At 34.8% G+C, this 18,385-nt stretch overlaps 1 protein-coding gene across 1 annotated transcript in view; it reads right to left on the reverse strand.

Annotated features, from left to right (window-relative positions):
* GTF2A1L (general transcription factor IIA subunit 1 like) overlaps positions 1–18,385 on the reverse strand; it is a 59,555-nt gene continuing 41,170 nt past the window's right edge. The window contains exons 7-9 of the mRNA XM_081254548.1: positions 8,463–8,720; positions 7,681–7,770; positions 1–139 (exon numbers count right to left, since the gene is read on the reverse strand). Coding sequence (XP_081110674.1) covers positions 32–139; positions 7,681–7,770; positions 8,463–8,720 — 456 coding nt within the window. The 3' untranslated portion in view covers positions 1–31. The remainder of the gene's footprint in view (positions 140–7,680; positions 7,771–8,462; positions 8,721–18,385) is intronic.

The following is an 18,385-nucleotide window of genomic DNA, read 5'->3' on the forward strand; positions in this document are numbered from 1 at the left end:
TGATCTTAATGATGTACTGAGCTCATCAGTTTTACCACTCTGCATCACCAATGGCTTTTGCAAATACATAGTCTCTCCCTCCAAAACACATAACACCATCTTTCAAATAGAATTTCCATTTGTTCTTGCTTCGATGAATCTGGAGGGAGAAAAATAGCCTAAATTAATTAAATTTAGAAGTTAAAGGATCATTTACATTTCTTTGCATATCCCATGGGATTATTCTGACCCTAAATGGGAGTTCTTTATAAATAAGACCCTCCTCAAGATAGTTTATTCATTCATTCAACAAATATTTGTTGAGTTCCTATGTGTCAGGTATTGTTTTAGGCACTGGAGATCTATTAGCTTTTTAAAAAGGAAAATATAGATATAATTTTTTAGAACAGGAAAAAAACTCCTATCTTTGAAGAGGTTACATTTTAGTAAGGATGGGAGAAACAAACCTAATAAACACGTAAATTATACAGAATATTAAAAGGTGGTAAGTGTTATGAAAAATAGATCTGGAAAAGGAATATCACAAACACAGAGGTGGGGTTACAATTTTAAATCGAAGAGTCAGGGTGGGCCTGACTTGTGAAGTGACATTTGAGCAAAGACTTAGAAAGAAGATATTGACTAGAGAGCATTCCAGACAAAGGGAACAGAAATCCTGAGGAGGGGCATGCCTGGATTGCTCAAGAACAGCAAAAAGTTCACTATGTCTGCAAAGGAATAGACAAGAGAGGATGTAGTTAATATTATCCGGAATGAAAAAATAGTGGTGTTTCATTTCGAAGAAGAAAGTCACAATAGTGCACTGAGCAAGGTCTGAAAATACAACTTACAGTTTATCAGATTCTATTAGCTATTCTTTGGATTCAGTAAGTCAGCCTGATACAAAATTAAAACCAGAAAATCCTGCTACCTTAAGAGGTAAGAAATCATACAATCATTGTTACTTCTGGGTGAACCACAAGTGACTATTTTAAAAATTTAGAAATATATGATCTGAAACCAAGGGTAAAAATTAAACCTAGTTGTTGATTGCAATTAGTTAAATCAAGGAAGAAAAGCCTGTGACTAGTATTTGGATACATTTTGTGAAGCATAAGAAAATACAAAGGATAAACCCTCTATTTGTGTGTGGGGGAAATGGCCCGGCAACGGAAAATTTCTTTTCTGAGTTTGACTTCCAAATTTTCACTTGCACTTATCTTAAGTCTCAGGGAACACAACAGTGACAACAGAATCCTTAACAAAGATGATAAAATCTGGCCAGAATTAGGAAAAGAACAACAGTAGAAGCAGCAGCAACAACTCTTCCCAGTAGCTTTATCTAGTGACTACATTATTCTAGAAATGCAACAATGGTTCAAAATTAGGAATTTACTAGTATAAAAACTATATTACTAGACCTAAGGAGACAAATAATATAATCTTCAATGATGTTGAAAAAGCTTTTGATAAAACTCATGCATTATAGATTTTTTTTTAACTAAAATAAGAAAGACTATGTCCTACAAACATACACACACACACACACCCCTACCTCAACCCAAAAGCCGTGACTTAGTGCTTAGTGCGGAAACCCTAAAAGTACTCCCACTCAAGTCAGGACATAGACAAGAATACCCACTCTTAACCAACTTTTCACTCTAGAGGTACTAGCCAATACAATTAGACAAGAAGAAAGAACTAGAGAGATAAAAATTGGAAGAGATGAAATAAATTTGCAGATGCAATGACTGGATGTCTGAAAACCTAAGATAATCAATTTAAAATGACTAAATAAGAATTCAGTATTGATACAAAATTAATAAACAGAAATTCATTGCCTTCAAATACTGATATATAAGCAACAGTTAGAAGATATAAAAGAAGAGCCCGTTTACCACAGCAACAAAAGAGATAACATAATAAGGAAAAAATTTTTTAAATACTTGATCTACTGACACCATTCAATATATCCTCTTTGAAATATTTTCCTTACTTGGCTTCTAGAACATTCCTGGCTTTCCACATGACTCTTTGGCCATTCCTTTGATTCCTCCTTCTCTCTCTTACCTCTCAATTTTAGAGTGTACCAGGACTCTTCTTTCTGTTTATATTCACTCTCTTGGTGATCTTATCTAATCTCATGGCTTTAAACATCATCTATATGCTAATGACTCTCCAAAATTATATCTCTAGCTCACACCTCTCCCTTAAACTCCAGATTCTCATTCAACTGCTTCAGCACCTCTTCATAAATATCCAATAAACATCTCAAGCAAGTTTAAAACAAGGACACTAATATACTCTCCCCCAAACCTCACAGTCTTCCCCATCTCAGTGATGAATGGCCACTCATTCTTTTCATTCAGGCCGGAAATCTTGGACACAATCCTTACACCTCCTACTCACACCTCATATCCAGATCCATCAGTAAATGTTAGTTCTACCTACAAAGCATATTCCAACCATTTCTACCACCTCCACTACTATTACTCTTGTCTAAGCCACTATCCTCTCTCACCTGGATTAATATGTCTCATGACTAGTTTCCCTATTTTCACCCTTGTCTCCCTGTTAGTCTACTCTAAACATGGTAGCCAGTCTACTTTTACTATGGCCCTACTAAAAACATAAACCAGATATCATTTCTATGCTCAAAACTCTCCAATGACTTCTCATCCAAAAAATAAAGTCCTTAAAATGGACTATAAGATCCCACTTTTCCCCTCACTTACTGCTCTGCTCTCCTCATTGTTCCCTGAACACACAGGTATTCTTCTACCTCAGGACTTATGTATTATTTACTGTTCCCTCTGTCTGAAATGATTACATTCAAATATCCTCATGGTTCATTCTCTTACCTCCTTTTTTAAAAAAGATTTTTTAAATTTATTTATTTGGTTGCACCAGGTCTTAGTTGTGGCAGGCGGGCTCATTAGTTGCAGCTTGGCAGCTCCTTAGTTGTGGCACATGAACTCTTAGTTGCAGCATGCACGTGGGATCTAGTTCCCTGACCAGGGATCAAACCCAGGCCCCCTGCACTGGGAGCATGGAGTCTTAACCACTGCACCACCAAGAAAGTCCCCTCTCTTACCTCCTTTTGATCTTTACCCAATCACGTTCTCAGTAAGGCCTCCCCTGGACAACACATCCAAAACTGCAACCTACTCCTCCTTAACATCACTAAAATACTAAATTCTATTAATTCAATGTTAATTAATTACAAGCTATTTCCCACAATGCAGTACCAGAAAGAATACTATATCCATAAGAGTCTAGAAAATTATTTGTGACTCTATGTAATGCATATATAATCTAGTGTCTATACAGTGCAATACACTGTTTATAGAACACAATACACTGTTTATAAGAATCTAAAAGAACTTTCAAACCAAGACCAGTCCCTTTTCTATTACCTATTCCTTCTTATGCTTATGTTTACCAGCATCTAAATTGCCATTTTCTATCTACACAAAATGTTATAGGAGAGAAAATTATTTTATTTTTAGAGAAAAGAATTCATTTTTTTACAGCAATTCTAAGTATCATCCTCCATCTCCCCTGAGTATATTGAAATTGTTACTGAAAACAAGTCAAAGATATAAATATGCATTAATCATCAGGGAAATGCGAATCAAAACCACGAGATACCACTTCACACCCACTAGGATGGCTAGAATCAAAAAGTCAGATAACAAGTGTTAGTGAGAATGTAAAGCAATCTAAACCACCATACACTGCTGATGGGAATGAAAAATGGTACAGCCACCTTGGAAAACCGTCTGGTAGTGCCTCAAATTATGACCATATGACCCAGGAATTCCACTCCTAGGTATTTACCAAGAGAAATGAAAATATATATTCACAAAAAACTTGTACATGAATATTTATAGCAGAATTCTTCATAATAGCCAAAAGGTGGAAACAACTCAAATATCATTCAACAGATGAATGGATAAACAAAATGTGGTATATCCATTCAACGGACTAGTATTCATCAATAAAAAGGAATGAAGAACTGTTACAAGCTATAATATGGATGAATCTTGAAACACTGTGTGAAATAAATGAAACCAGTCATAAAAGACCGCATATTATATGATTCCTTTCATATGAAACTCCAGAATATGGAAATCTACAATGATGGAAAGTACATTAGTAGTTCCTTACTACTGGGGATGGGAGAAAGGGGGCAATATGGGAGTAAGAACTAAAGGGTATGGGCTTTCTTTCTGAGGTGATAAAAATTTTCTAAAATTGACTGTGTTAATGGTTACACATATCCATAAATATACTAAAACCACTGAGTTGTACACTTTAAATAGGTGAAGTGTATAGTATGTGAATTATATCTCAAAGCTGCTAAAAAATGTGAATATGAATAAGTTAAGAACGCAAAGCTGACCATTCTACTACATAATCACAGTTACAGTGTTTGAAAACAAATTTAAGCTGTATTATATTTTAGTTGCTAAAGTTCAATTGCTACTAACCTAATTTTTAGGCTTGAAACCTGATAGACACCTTTAACTCTCCCTTGTCATTCTTCTCATGAACAACTAATCACCAAGTACCAAAGAAACTTTTTAAATTTTATTGAAGTATAGTTGATTTACAATGTGTTCATTTCTTCTGTACAGCAAAGTGACTCAGTTATACACACACACACACACACACACACACACATATATATTCTTTTTCATATTCTTTTCCATTATGGTTTGTCACAGGATATTGAATATGGTTCCCTGTGCTATACAATAGGATCTTGTTGTATAATATTATTATAATATATATATTACATTATATGCATAACCGCAAACTCCCAATCCTTCCCTCCCCTACTCCCCCTCCCCCTTGTCAACCACAAGTCTGTTCTCTGTAACTGTGAGTCTATTTTCATTTCATAGACATATTGATTTGTGTCATATTTTAGATTCCACATATAAGTGATATCATATGGTATTTCTTTCTCTTTCTGACTTACTTCACTTAGTATGATAATCTCTAGGTCCATCCATGTTGCTGCAAATGGCATTATTTCATTCTTTTTTATGGCCTAGTAATATTCCACTGTATATATATATACCACATCTTCTTTATCCATTCATCTGTTGATGGACATTTAGGTTGTTTCCATGACTGGGCAATGGTAAATAGTGCTGCTATGAACATAGGGGGGTGCATTTATCTTTTTGAATTATGGTTTTGTTTGGGTATATGCCCAGTAGTGGGATTGCTGGATCATATGGCAACTTTATTTGTAGTTTTTTGAGGAACTTCCATACTGTTTTCCATAGTGGCTGCACCCAATTTACATTCCCACCAACAGTGTAGGAGCGTTCCCTTTTCTCCGCACCTTCGCCAGCATTTGTTATTTGTAGACTTTTTAATGATGGCTATTCTGATCGGTGTGAGGTGGTACCTCACTGTAGTTTTGATTTGCATTTCTCTAATAATTAGCAACGTTGAGCATCTTTTCACATGTCTATTGGCCATCTGCATATCTTCTTTGGAGAAGTGTCTATTTAGGTCTTCTGCCCGCTTTTGGATTGGCTTGTTTTTTTGTTGTTGCATTGTATGAACTGTTTGTATATTTTGGAAATTAAGCCCTCATCAGTCACATCATTTGCAAATATCTTCTCCCAGTCTGTAGGTTGTCTTTTCATTTATTTTTTTTTACTTAATTTTATTTTTTTTAATTGAAGTATAGTTGACTTACAATGTTGTGCCAGTCTCTGCTGTACAGCAAAGTGACTCAGTTATACACATATAGACATTCTTTTTCTTTCATTCTTTTCCATTATGGTTTATCACAGGATATTGAATATAGCTCCCTGTGCTATACAGTAGGACCTTTTTGTTTACCTTTTCATTTTATTTATGGTTTCCTTTGCTGTGTGCAAAAGCTTGTAAGTTTGATTAGGTCCCACCTGTTTATTTTTGCTTTTATTTCTATTGCCTTGGGAGACTGACCTAAGAAAACATTGGTAAAATTTATGTCAGAGAATGTTTTGCCTATGTTCTCTTCTAGGAGTTTTATGGTGTCTTGTCTTGTATTTAGGCCTTTGAGCCATTCTGAGTTTATTTTTGTGTATGGTGTGAGGGTGTGTTCTAACTTCACTGACTTACATGTGGCTCTCCAACTTTCCCAATGCCACCTGCTGAAGAGACTGTCTTTTCCTCAGTGTATATTCTACCAAACATACAAAGAAGAACTTATACCAATCCTTCTCAAACTCTTCCAAAAGATTAAAGAGGAAGGAACTCTCCCAAAAACATTTCATGAAGCCACCACCACCCTGATACCAAAACCAGACAAAGACAACTACCAAAAAAGAAAATTACAGGCCAATATCTTTGATGAATATAGATGCAAAAATTCTCAACAAAATATTAGCAAACTGAATCCAACAACACATAAAAAAGGTCATATACCATGACCAAGCTGGATTCATGCCAGGGTCACAAGAATGGTTCAACATTCACAAATCAATCAATGTGATACACCCCATCAACAAAAAAAAGGACAAAAACCACATGATCACCTCAATAGATGCAGAAAAAGCATCTGGTAAAATTCAACACCCATTCATGATAAAAACCCTTAGGAAAGTGGTATAGAGGGAACATATCTCAACATAATAAAAGCAATTTATGACAAACCCACAGCCAATATAATATTCAAAGGTGAAAAGCTAAAAGCCTTCCCACTAAGATCTGGAACAAGACAAGAATGCCCACTCTCACCACTTCTCTACAACATAGTATTGAAGTCCAATGATTCTTCCACCATAATCTCTAAACTCTTCCATGTTCTATGCTGCCATCCTTAGTCTGGGCTCTGTTACTTTATGTACTATCCCTGTTCTTCTTACTATTTGCCTCTTCCAAATTAGCAAACAATGCCAGTTTTTAAACCCAATTACAATTTTCTCAATATCATCCTCATAAGGTTAATGCCCATCAAATCAAGTTTGAACTTCCCCTACCAGGATTCTGGATTTTCCAATCTGCTCCCACCTCTGTCCACCACCCAGCCTCATTTCCTAACACATTCAAAAGGAAAACACCTCATTCAAGGCAGAGCTGTCTCTTCACTGTACCTTATAAATTCTACATGCATTCATTTCTCTGCCTTTTATCAGGCTACTCTACTCTGAATGCCTACTCTCCACACTTATCTATATCCTACAAATCATTCAAGACCTATTTCAAAGCCCCACATCACCCATGAAGGATTTGTGGAGAACTCCAACTACAAATGATTCCTTGCATTTCCTAGCCCCTTTTAGGACTTACTGTCTGTGCCACTTATCAGAGCATTTGATTTACATGCCACTCATCTTAGCATTTGATTTATATGCCATGTATTTTAGTATTTGATTTACCTGTCATGTATTTTAGCTTTTGATTTACCTACTATCTTACTGTATGCCATTCTATTATTCCATACAGAAACACCTTGCTTCAATAAGACTGTCACCTCCATAAGACAAGGCCTATCACTTTTTTGGTATCACCAAGACCACACAGCACAGTGTTAGACCCAAAATACCCTCCCAAATTCATAGAATTAATTAGCTATTTTGAGATTAATTTAACTGAACAGTAACTGATCATCATATTTCCCATTATTTTGCTTATTTTCTACTATAAATGCAATTAATAAACCCAAAGTCTAAAAGGTGAATACAGTACCTTTTCATACTGACAGACAATTACATTATCTGTGTCAAACAGGTCCGGCACATCCTGCTCACTAACATCATCCTCAGAATTTAAAGGGTCCTAAAGATGAAAGATACTCACATTAATGAATTTCATGATGCTTTGAATTTTTTAAAGACAGAGGGACATATTCTCTCCCTCCAAGGACACAGAATAGTACTGTATTTAAAAGTCAAACAGCCTGAGTTTGAATCCCAACTTAGCTACTCAATAACCACAAGACTGACCTTTGGCAAGTTACTAAAATTCCTTGTATCTCAGTTTTCTCATTTGCAAAATGAGGACAGTAATAAGACCCATAAAACCCATAAGGCAGCGGTAATGTTAAATAACAAAAGGCAGTAAGATTTAGTATGGTACCTGGCACATATGTACGGCACCATAAAGGATAGTTAATACCACTTACATGCTTCTTAATTATCACATTCCACAAAGATTTCACGGCATTTATTAGGATTAGAGCAGATATGATATGCTTCTACCCTGGCTGCCTTCTTTACCTCCACTCCCATCCCTTAAACCTCTCACTACCCCTAGTTAAGACCAACAAATATAGTAGCTGATTCCATAATACTTAATACTGAGTTAAATTACAGTTTAAGACTAAAAGTTTAAATACTAGATACAAATAAGTCTCATTTTAAAGACAAAAGACAGGATTAACCTTAACTGTTATTCCTCTTGGTTCCAAAGTATATTAAAGTACAAATGCTATAAATTTTTAAAAGTTTCAGCTCAAAAATAATCCTTACCTCTTCCACAAGGTCTGCCTGAGGGTCTTCATTATCACTACTGTTGGCTGTTGAATCTTCATTTGATATACTGCTGGCTTCTTCAAGTACCTTCAGGTCTCCTGCATCAGTAATCCCTAGAAATTTGTTCTCATCTACATCTCTTGTACTTCCTATTTCATCACTGGAAGATGTATCTCCAGTTCCATCTATTTGAATTATCTCATCAATATCATCATCAGTTACCTGAAGGCTTAAATCCATCTGAGAATTAGAATCCTAAAAAGAGAAATAAATGCAATAAAGATTTTTCCTGTCAAACAAGGTGTATAAAACATTGGATCACACAAAATATAAAATTACTTAAACAGTTCACAAGTGGCCTCTGAAAACATATTTCTTCCCTGTCAGATGATATTCCCTAAGTTTGAATTTTAGAACACCCTTAGCAATTCTATATAAGATGGGAATAACTTTTAAATTGTAAATAAAGTAAACCCACTTATGGTCATACATAGACAGCAAATCAGTTGACTGTTTTCAGATAATATTTACCAGTTTTTATACATACGATCTTAAATTTATATACCTCTTAGGTTTTAACTATTTTATTTTAAACAATAATTCAATGAAGTAGAAGGGACAAGTGACATCATGCTCAATGGATAAATAAAAAATATAAAGGACTGTACTAACTAGAATAAGCCAAATACAAAAGGACAAATATAAATCAAAACTGTCAGAACTAAAAAGATTAACAGACAAATCCACAAACATAGTTGGAGAATTCAACATTCTTCTTCTTACTAATTAATAAAAAAAAAGCAGACTGAAATTCAGTAAGAATGTAGAAGAACTGAACAACACAATGAACCAACATAACCTAATTGGCATTTATAGAATACTCCACCCCCAAATAGCCAAATGCACATTCTTTTCAAGAGCACACAGAATGTTCACCAAGATGGACCATATTCTGGATCATAAAACAAATCTTGGCAAATTTAACACATACAAAGTATGTTCTCTTAGCACAAAGGAATTAAACCAGAAATCAGTAACAGAAAAATCTGGAAAATCCTCAAATATTTACAAATTAAACAACATATTTTTAAATATGCATGGGTCAAAGAAGAAATCACAAGGGAAATTAAAACATAATTTTAATTGAATGCAAACAAAAACATTACATTTCAAAACCTGAGATGTAGCTAAAACAGTGCCTAGAGGGAATTTATAGCATTACATGACTATATAAGAAAAGAAGCAAGTCTCAATCAATGGCCTAAAATTCCACCTTAAGAAACTAAAAAAGAGAAGACCAAATTAAGCTCATAGTAAATAAGGAAATAATAAAGATAAAAAGAAAAATACATGAAACTGAGAACAGAAAAAGTCAATTAGACCTAAAGTCCATTCCTTGAAAAGATGAATAAAAATGAAAAAACATAGCCAGACTGACAAAAAGAGAAAGGAAACAAGTAAATGATATTACTAATTAAGGATAGGGTGTCACCATAGATCCCCAAAACATTAAAAGGATAAGGAAACTGTTTTAGATCATTTGGGCTGCTATAACAAAATACCATAAACTAGGTAGCTTATTAACAATGGAAATTTATTTTTCACAATTCTGGAGGCTGAGAAGCCCAAGAGCAAGGCACCAGCAGATTTGATATCTGGTAGAGCCCACTTTCTGGTTCACAGATGATGGCTTCTCACTGTGTCCTCATATGGCAGAGGGGCTAGGGAGCCCTGTGGGGTCTCTTATAAGGTAACTAATCCCATTAATTGAAGACTCCATCCTTATGACCTAATCGCCTCCCAAAGGCCCCACCTCCTAATTACCATCACCTTTTGGGGGTTAGGATTTCAACATATTAATTTGGGGGTTATATAAACATTCAGACTGATGTAAGGCAATTTACAAAAATTGTATGGCTGTATAGTAGCAATAAACAATTGGAAACTGAAATTTAATAACAGCACTATTTAAAGCAGCAAGAGAAAAGCAACTCATCACATACAAGGGATCCTCTGTAAGATAACAAGCAGATTTCTCACCAGAAACTTTGAAAACAAAAAGGCAGTGGTATGACATATATTTAAAGTGCTGAGGGGCGTCCCTGGTGGTCCAGTGGTTAAGATTCCATGCTTCCAATGCAGGGGGCATGGGTTCGATCCCTGGTCAGGGAACTAGGATCTCACATGCCGTGTGGTGTGGCCAAAAGAAAAAATAATAAAGTGCTGAAAGAAAAGACTGAACTAGGAATTCTATATCTGGGAAACTGTCCTGCAAATAAGGCATTTCCAGATAAAAGCTGAAGGAGTTTATTACTACTAGGTCTACCCTACAATAAATACTAAAGGGAGTCCTTTAAGTCGGCATGAAAGGAAGCTAGACAGTAATCTGAAGCCACACAAAAATATAAAGTTCTCTGGTAAAGAGAAATACAATGACAAATATAAAAACCAGTATTATCATAATTTTGGTTTGTTAACTCTACTTTTTATTCCTCTATGAGATTTAAGAGATAAGAGCATTAAAAAACTATAATTATAAATCTATATCAAGAAGTACATAATATATAAAGACATAATTTGGGACATCAGTAATATAAAGTGGGGGAGGGTAGAGCTGAAAAGAAGCAGAGTTTTTATATGAAATTAAAGGTGAGTTGGTATCAGTTCAAAATAGATTGTTACAACTTTAAGATGCTATAAGTAATCTCCATGATAACCACAAAGAAAATACCTATAGAGAACACACAAAAGGAAATGAGAAAACAATCAAAATGTGTCATTACAAAAAAACTACACACAAAAGAATGTAATAAGGGAGGAAATAAGGTGTAATAAGGAAGGAAATAAGGGAGAAAAAAGCTAAAAGACACACAGAAAACAAAATAGCAAGAGTAACCTCTCCCCTATTAGTAATTACTTTCAATGCAAATGGATTAAACTCCCCAACCAAAAGAGACAGGTTGGCAAAATGGATAAACAGTATCCAGTTACATGCTGTCTACCAGAGACTCACCTTAGGTCTAAGGACACACAAGGTTGAAAGTAAAATGATGGAAAAAGATATTCCATGCAAATAGTAACCACAAGAGTTGGGGAAACTATGCTAATAACAGACAAAATAGACTTTAATTCAAACACTGTTACAAGAAACAATAAAATATTACATAATGATAAAAGAATTAATTCACCAAGAAGATATAACAATTACAAACATATATGCACCAAACATCAGAGCTCCTAAATATATGCAACAAAAAGGGAGAAACAGCTCTGCAGTAATAGTAAGAAACTTTAATACTCCACTTTCAATAATGAATAGAACCACCAGACACAATATCAATAAGGAAATAAAGAACTTGAGCATGACAGACTAACTGTACCTAACAAACATATACAAAACATGCAAAATAGCAGGATACACGTTTTTCTCAAGTACTCACAGAACGTTCTCCAGGAGAGGCCATAAATTAGGCCACAAAACAAATCTTAGTATTTAAAAGGACTGAAATCATACAAAGTATCTTTTCTGATCACAATGGAATGGGTCAAAGAAGAAATTTAAAAAACCAAAAATCTTTTGTCAAAAGGTAAAAAAATATCTGGAGACAAATGAAAAGGAAAACACAGCATGCCAAAACATATGGGATTCTGCAAAAGAAGTGCTAAGAGAGAAATTTATAGCTGTAAATGCTCATATTAAAAAAGGAGAAAGATCTCAAATTAACAACCTTAAGGAACTAGAAGAACAACAAATACAGCCAAAGCTAGTAGAAGGAAGGAAATAATAGCAATTAGGGCAGAGATAAAATAAAGAATAGAAAAACAACAGAGAAACTAAACAAAACCAAGAATTGATTCTTCAAAAAGATCAATAAAATTTATAAACCTTTGGCTAGATTGATGAAGAAAAGAAGAGAGAAGACTCAAATAACTAAAATCAGAAATAAAGAAACTTTACTAGTGATTTTACAGGAATAAAAAGAATTATAAGACGAACTGTATGCCAACAAATTGGATAACCTAGATGAAATGAACTAATTCCTAAAAACACAAAACCTACCAAGACTGAGCCATGAAGAAAGAGAAAATATTAACAGACTTATAACCAGTAATGAGATTCAATTAGTCATCAAAAACCTCTCAACAAAGAAATGCCCAGGACCAGATGGCTTCACTAAAGAATTCTACCAAACATTCAAAGAAGAATTAACACCAATCCTCAAAAATCCTCAACAAGGAAATTCTCTGGCAGTCCAGTGGCTAGGACTTTGCACTCTCACTGCAAGGGCCCAGGTTCAGTTCCTGGTCAGGGAACTAAGATCCCACAAGCCACACAACACGGCCAAAAAAAAAAAAAAAAATCCTCAACAAAATACTAACAGAATTCAACAGCACATTAAAAGGATCATACACCATGACCAAATGAGATTTATTCCTGAAATGCAAAAGTGGGTCAACATATGAATAATCAACGTAATACAACACATTAACATACTGAAGAGGGGTAAAAAATGACACAATCACTTAAACTAATGCAAAAAAAGCATTTGACAAAATTCAACACCCTTTCATGATTTAAAAATAAAAATAAAAACAAACACTCAAACTAGGAATAGAAAGAAATTGCCTCAACATAATAAAATTGACCTATAAGAAACTCTCAGCTAACAGCATATTCAATGGTGAAAACTGAAAGCTTTTCCTCTAAAATCAGGAACAAGGCATGGATGCCCACTCTTGTCACTTCTACTCAACATAGTACTAGATGTCCTAGCTAGGGCAATTAAGCAAGATAAAGAAATAAAAGGCATCGAATTAAAAAGGAAGAAGTAAAACTGGCTCTGTTTGCAGATGACATAATGTTCTATGTACAAAACCCCCAAAATTCCACACACACACAAAAATGTTAGAACTAATGAATTCAGCAAAATGTACAAAATACAAAACAACATTCAAAAATCAGTTGCATTTCTATACACTAACAATTAACAACCTGAAAACAAAGTTAAGAAAGCAATTCCAGGCCTCCCTGGTGGCACAGTGGTTGAGAGTCCGCCTGCCTATGCAGGGGACACGGGTTTGTGCCCTGGTCTGGGAGGATCCCACATGCTGCAGAGCAGCTAGGCCTGTGAGCCATGGTCGCTGAGCCTGCGCATCCGGAACCTGTGCTCCGCAACGGGAGAGGCCACAACAGTGAGAGGCCCACGTACCGCAAAAAAAAAAAAAAAAAAAAGAAAAGAAAGCAATTCCATTTACAAAACCACCAAATAGAATACTTAGGAGTAAACATAACCAAGAAGGAAAAAGACTTGTTCACTAAAAACTACAAAACATTGCCAAAAGAAGTTAAAAATGATACAAATAAATGGGAAGACATTCCATGTTTATGGATTAGAAGAGTTAATATTATTAAAATGTTGATACTACCCAAAGACAACTAAGATTCAGTGCAATCCCTTTCAAAATCCAAATGACATTTTTGGTGCGAATGGAATAGTAAAGCATCTTGAAATTCATATGGAATCCAAAGGGACCCTGAATAACCAAAACAATCTTGAAAAAGAAAATACAAGTTGGAGGTCCCATTCATCCTGATTTCAAGGCTTGCTACAAAACTACAGTAGTCAAAACAGCGTATTTGCATAAAGACAGACAAAAGACCAATGGAACAGAGAGACCAGAAATAAACTCTCACATATATGGTCTAATGATCTTCTACAAAAGTGACAAGACCAGTCAACAGGGAAAAGACAATCTTTTCAACAAATGCTAAGAAAACTAGATATCCACATGCAAAAGAACGAAGTTGGTCCCCTACCTTACACCATATACAAAAATTAACTCAAAATGGATTAAAAAGTTAAATGTAAGAGCTAAAACTACAAAACTCTTAGGAAAAAAATCATAGAGGAGAATCTTCATGACACTGAATTTGGGAATAATTTCTTAGATATGATACCAAAAGCATAGGCAAAAAAAAAAAGATAAAATGGACTTCATCAAAATTAAAACCTTTGTGCATCAAAGGACACTATCAACAAAGTGAAAAGGTAACCCACAAAATGGGAGAAAATATTTGCATATCATATATCTGATGAGTTAATATCCAGAATATATTTTTAAATGCCTACACTCAACAACAAAACGAAAAACTTGATTTAAAAATGTGCAAAGAACTTAGACATTTCTCCAAAGAAAATATACAAATGGCAATAAGCACATGAAAAGATGTTCAGTATCACTAATCATTAGGGAAATGCAAATCCAAACCACAATAAGATACCACCTCATACCCATTAGTGTGGCTATTATCAAAGGAAAAAAAAACAGAAAATAAGTGTTGGTGAGAATGTGGAGAAATTGTGCACTGCTGGTGGGAATGTAAAATGGTGCAGCTGCTATGGAACACTACAGTAGTTCCTTAAAAAAATTATAAACAGAATTGTCATATGACCCAGCACCATATCTGGCTATATAATTGAAAGCAGGGGCTCAAGGAGACATTTGTATACCCAAGTTTATAGTAGCATTAGACACAACTGTCAAAAGGTATAAGCAATCCAAGTGTTCACGGATGGATGAATGAATTAACAAAATATGGTATATATACACAATGGAATGTTATTTAAGCATAAAAAGGAAAAAATTCTAATATATGCTACAACATGGATGAACATGAGACATTATGCTAAGTGAAAAGGGACACAAAAGGACAAATACTATTTGACCTCTTGCTTTGAGATACCTATAGTCAAATTCATAGAGACAGAAAGTAGAATGGTGGCTGCCAGGGGCTGGGGGAAGATACAAATGGGGAGTTATTGTTCAATGGGTATAGAATTTCAATTTCGGAAAATAAAAAGTGTTCCAGAGATGGATGGTGAGGACAGTTGCACAAGAATGTGACTGCACCTAATGCCACTGAACTGTACAGTAAAAAATGGTTAAAAGGTAAATTTTTACAATAGACAAAATCAATGGTGCTAGTAAACTGTCAAGTATGTGGTAAAACTGATACAGAGTGCTGGTGGCAGGAAAAATTGCACAACCTCTTGAAACTATTGTGGCAATGTACTTGAAGAACCACGGAAATTTTTAGCTTTTTTCCTCAATAATCTTATCTTTGAAAATAACATTTTTAAAATTAATGCAAATGAAGCTTAAAATATAAATAACGTTGTGCTTTATGGTGTGTATTATTATTTATGACAGCACCCAAAACCATGAAACACTTAGATAAAAACAGAATATGTGCAATATATGTATGTTGAGAACTATAAAATTTTAATAAAAGTCAAAGACCTAAATAAAAAAATGTATCAATAAATTGGAACACTCATTGTGAAGATGTCAATTCTCCCCTTGTTGATCTATAGATACAACAAAACCCATATCAGAATCCCAGCAGCTTTTTTTGTAAAAAATGACAAGCTCATTCTAACATTTATATGGAAAAGCAAAGAATGAGAATAACCAAAATAACTTTGAAAAAGAATAAAGTTAAGAAACTCATACTCTCTGATGTCCAGACTTACTACAAAGCTGACATAATCAAGACAGTGTGGTGCTAGTGAAAAGTAGACATATGAATTAATGAAACAGAGTGGAAGTCCAGAAATAAACCAATACACATATGATAACTGATTTTCATTAAAGGTGAACGTGCTTTAAACACTCAATGTGATTTAGGCAACTCAATGGAGACAGGGTAGTCTTTTTAACAAATAATGCTGAAACAACTGAACATCCATATACAAAAAAAAAAAAAAAACCCTAAACCCTAACCTTGCACTATACACAAAAATTAACTCAAAAACGGATCACAGTCCTAAATGTAAAATCCATAAAGTTTTTAGAAGCATTCGATGATCTTCACAACCTTTGGTTAGATAAGACACATTAGCAGAAATCAAAAGAAAAAAAGAATAAATTAGACTTCATCAAAATCACAAACTTCTCCTCTCCTAAAGAGAGCGTTAAATAGCAAGGACATGAAGCAACTACAACTCTTACCCATTGGTAGCAGAAATTTGCATTCCACCATACATTGCTGGTGGGAATACAGCCACTTTGGAAATGAGTTTGGCAGTTTCTTATAAGCATACAGGTATCATATGACCTAGAAATCCCACTCCTAGGTATTTACTCAAAAGTAAAGAAAACCTACCTAGAAATCCCACTCCTAGGTATTTACTCAAAAGTAAAGAAAACCTAAGTCCACACCAAAAAGGAAGGAAGGGAGGGAGGGAGAGAGAAAGGAAGGGAGGAGACCCACAAACCCACACATGAATGTTTTTAGGGGATTCATTCACAAATGCCCAAACTGGAAACATCCAAATGTCCAAATGGTGAATGGATAAACAAATTGTGGCACAATGGAATATACTAATATATGCAAAAACATGAATGAATTGCGAATATATCATATTAAAGTTACATATTGCATGATTCCATTTGTTTGACATTCTGAAAAAGGCAAGCCTATACCAAAAGAAAACACATCAGTGAGTGCCAGGGACCAGATGTGGAGGGAGGGTATTGGCTACACAGGGGCCTAAGGGACCTCTTTGGGGTGATGGAAATGTTCTGTATCTCAACTGTGATACTGGTTATATAACTCCAAGTGTTTTGTCAAAATTCATATGTACATCTAAACACTGTATACCTAGATAAAGGTGAACTTTATTGTATGTAGATACTACCCCAATAAATCTGACTGTGTGAAAAGCAAATTATGGTAAGGCTAGTCCTGGGCCTAAATCACATGTTGGAATTGGCTTTTCATGTTATAGCAACAAGTACTGAAAACCTTAAACCACAAGATCTTTTGTTACAAAATGAATCAGCGCTCCCATGGCACTTTACCAGATTAGTATAAGCTTATTAAGGAATATTAAAGATTCCAGGACTCTTGTAATTGAATTCACGTAGCATCATCTTATTTTACCTATATCAATGAGGTCCTCTTTATTCTGGGAAAGGAGTAAGATTACAAATCCAAATTCAATATCAATAACTGCAAAAGAGTTTCGTCATTCTCAACTTCTTTCTTCAGAAGCACGTCCACCAAGCATAAGAAAGTTCATATGATTATCTGACTCCAATCTCCTTTTCCAAGGTGGTAGTTTGACCAAAATAGCAGGCAGTTTTGCAGCAACATCCATAATTGATACTGCAGGCCCATGAATAGAAAGATTTAAGCCTTTCGTATGGCAAACATCCACTACATAGATCAATGAACTCCTCCAAGTCAAATTGTTATTAGAAGGTTACCACCGTCTCTCAAAAATAGTTTATGTCTCCCCAAGGATCAATCAAGGGTTTCAAGTACTGTCCTTTGAAAAGCCATAAAAAATTTGCATAAAGAAGAATATAACATTTTCCCCACACTTTCTGACAAATGTCTTGGAAAAGATAATGATTGGAAATTAAATTGGAAATCATTAAATCAATTTAAATCATTAAATTGGAAAATTTAATAATTCAATTAAATTCTAATGCATTTGAGTATCACGGCAGCCAACAAAACTTCTTTTAGAATTATTGGCTGGGTCTCAACACTAAGGTATGCCATGTGCTGAAACAGACATTGAAATGCTCTCTCCACTGAAGCAGCAAAAGCATGTGTTGCCAAGCATCTCAGGGGCTCCATCAGTACAGAGAGTACCAAATTCTGATAATCTATAAAAACTTCATTATTACAAAGATGTCAGTTTCCAGTTTCAAAAAAAGGTCTCACAACATAGGAATTTTTTACTGTGCCAATGTGCAAATATGATTAAACTCAGATGTCGGCTGCCCTGTGAAGTACTAGTATTTTTATCCTGCTGAATGTTAAAGAAAAGTCACTGCTGATTCTTCTATGAGTTCTGGCTGAACGTGAAGAAATGTCAACAGTTCTAGTGCAGATGACGTCATCC

The sequence above is a fragment of the Mesoplodon bidens genome (assembly GCF_964165515.1).
Source record: "Mesoplodon bidens genome assembly, chromosome: 14".
Classification (NCBI taxonomy): Eukaryota; Metazoa; Chordata; class Mammalia; order Artiodactyla; family Ziphiidae; genus Mesoplodon; species Mesoplodon bidens.